Source organism: Histoplasma capsulatum, genomic scaffold (assembly GCF_000149585.1).
Source record: "Histoplasma capsulatum NAm1 scaffold_63 genomic scaffold, whole genome shotgun sequence".
NCBI lineage: Eukaryota > Fungi > Ascomycota > Eurotiomycetes > Onygenales > Ajellomycetaceae > Histoplasma > Histoplasma mississippiense.
In genome coordinates this window covers 1-2,078 of record NW_001813905.1, presented here as the reverse complement: position 1 = coordinate 2,078, position 2,078 = coordinate 1, and the positions used below count along the sequence as shown (strand labels likewise).

Genomic DNA, 2,078 nt, shown 5'->3' with positions numbered 1-2,078 from the left:
TGTGGATGAGCGGCTCATGTATTGGTTTGTTCAATTCTGTGGATAATATCAACTGGCTGAGATCATGCGCGATATGATCCCACTGTTGAATTATCTGCTTGATACTCTGTGTGGCTGTATACTTTAACTGATGAGTTGAACCCTTCAAATGCCGTTCAATTTCTGTTGGCCATACTGCATACTTGCATTGACGGCATATGATGATGGGGTATGATTCACACTGAATGAATAATTGATGTTCCATGTTAATGAAGTCAGTGTATTCTTGAGTTGATATATATATATATATATATATATTCTCTGAAAATGAAGTATAAACACACTTCACTCGACAATGTTAATTTGCTCTAAATTTAAGTTTTGTAATGCTTCTAAGCAATTGCAGATCAATACTTAAATGTATGATGTTAATTTCTGTCTGATTGTTATTTCGCTGATCTGTGACCGTTTTGATGATGGTAGTTGCCCTGGGGCGAAATATATATATTTAATATTGATAACTCTGCAAAACAACTTATCTACCTTAATGTTGTAATAATATGATTTTCTGATGAAATTATGTCTTGAAATTAAATATCATACTCTGTATATATAATATAACTGGCTACTGAAGTTTAAGGTCTGGTTGTGATGAGTTGTCTATGAAAATATAATATTATACATTTTATAACGGAGGTGAAAGGCTGATTTGTATTGAAATTTATAAAGATGACAGCTAGCTGCTGAAGTTGGAAATCTGGTCATAATGAATTGCATGAGAAAAATATATATCTTTAATCATTTATAGCTCTATGTTGTCATCTATTTCTACTGTTACATATGATGGCTGCTGTTTTTGAGCCTTTCTGCTAACGCTCTTTTCCATGTTCCGTGCCCGCTTTCGCACCCCTGGGCCTGGGTTAAACCCCAGGAATTCATGATTGCATGAGAAAAATATATATCTTTAATCATTTATAGCTCTATGTTGTCATCTATTTCTACTGTTACATATGATGGCTGCTGTTTTTGAGCTTTTCTGCTAACGCTCTTTTCCATGTTCCGTGCCCGCTTTCGCACCCCCGGGTTAAACCCCAGGAATTCATGCCACTCCCGGCTGACAGCCTGGTACCGCACACGCCGTTCCTCAATGTGGCCTGGTGCCTCCTGCAGCCCCCGCGCATATACTGTACCTGCAGCCCAGGATCCATGGCCTGCCTGCTGGTCTACTGCCGCATCATCTGCCTCATATTCCCGCTTGAACCCTCCACAGGACAGGTGCATACGCGAGATGGCAATGGCGGCATGCCGCCAAGGGATTACATTGAGCTTGGTCTGGAGGTGTGTCTTTGCCTCGCGCTGAAGCACCACCCGCAGCCGGCTGCTGTCCCACGGTCCATGCCCCCGCGGCCAGAGAAATGGTGACCGCAGCCCCCCTGGCTATCAGTGTCTCCATATGCAAGCCGCTGGACCGCCCGCGCGAAAGGTAGAATCAGCCAGAGGTAGTACACCACCAGCTCGGACTGGAGCACTCTCCGGAGGCGGTGGGCAACAGGGTTTCTGAGTGCGGTCAAACACCGGCTCCAGCTGGTCCTGCATCATCGCAGCCACTGCGGCCTCCCGGAGACCTGCCGTCGCGGCCGAGGGATGGTTGCGGTGCCGCTTAGCCAGGTGGGTGAGGACATTTGCAACAGCAACAGCAAATCCACATGGGCGGCAGATCCACAGGCGGTGGGACCTATTATAAATAAAGAGATCCATTCTCACAGTAAATCTCTCATCAAAGTTGGCTGTCTGTCAATATTTGAAAGAGTATATTTAAAAGAGGAAGAACCCCATCAGCAGGCATTTCCTAGGCCTCCATTCGCAAAATACCGCACAGCTTGCATATCAATGGTTCACCCTTCCCCGCTAAAACAACGCATTATTCCCAAATCCCCTTCACGTAGAATCGCCAATTGGGGACACGGGAATTCCTTTCCAACCATCCCACCCGCGAAACGCCACTGGAGGAATTTTGTGGGGGAAGAGAACAAAGCATGGCTCTTACTTAAAGGGTTGGCGGGAAAAACTGGCTGATACCGCCCAGGACCATGATAGCC

At 45.5% G+C, this 2,078-nt stretch overlaps 1 protein-coding gene across 1 annotated transcript; it reads right to left on the bottom strand.

Moving 5' to 3' along the window:
* Positions 1 to 951: 951 nt before the first annotated feature.
* Positions 952 to 1,737, bottom strand: HCAG_09211 (predicted protein; the record flags this gene model as incomplete). Its single annotated transcript, XM_001535804.1, has 2 exons — positions 952 to 1,311; positions 1,486 to 1,737. The coding sequence occupies 2 exons, from the start codon at positions 1,735 to 1,737 to the stop codon at positions 952 to 954; spliced, it is 612 nt and encodes a 203-aa protein (XP_001535854.1).
* Between the last annotated feature and the right edge of the window lie 341 nt (positions 1,738 to 2,078).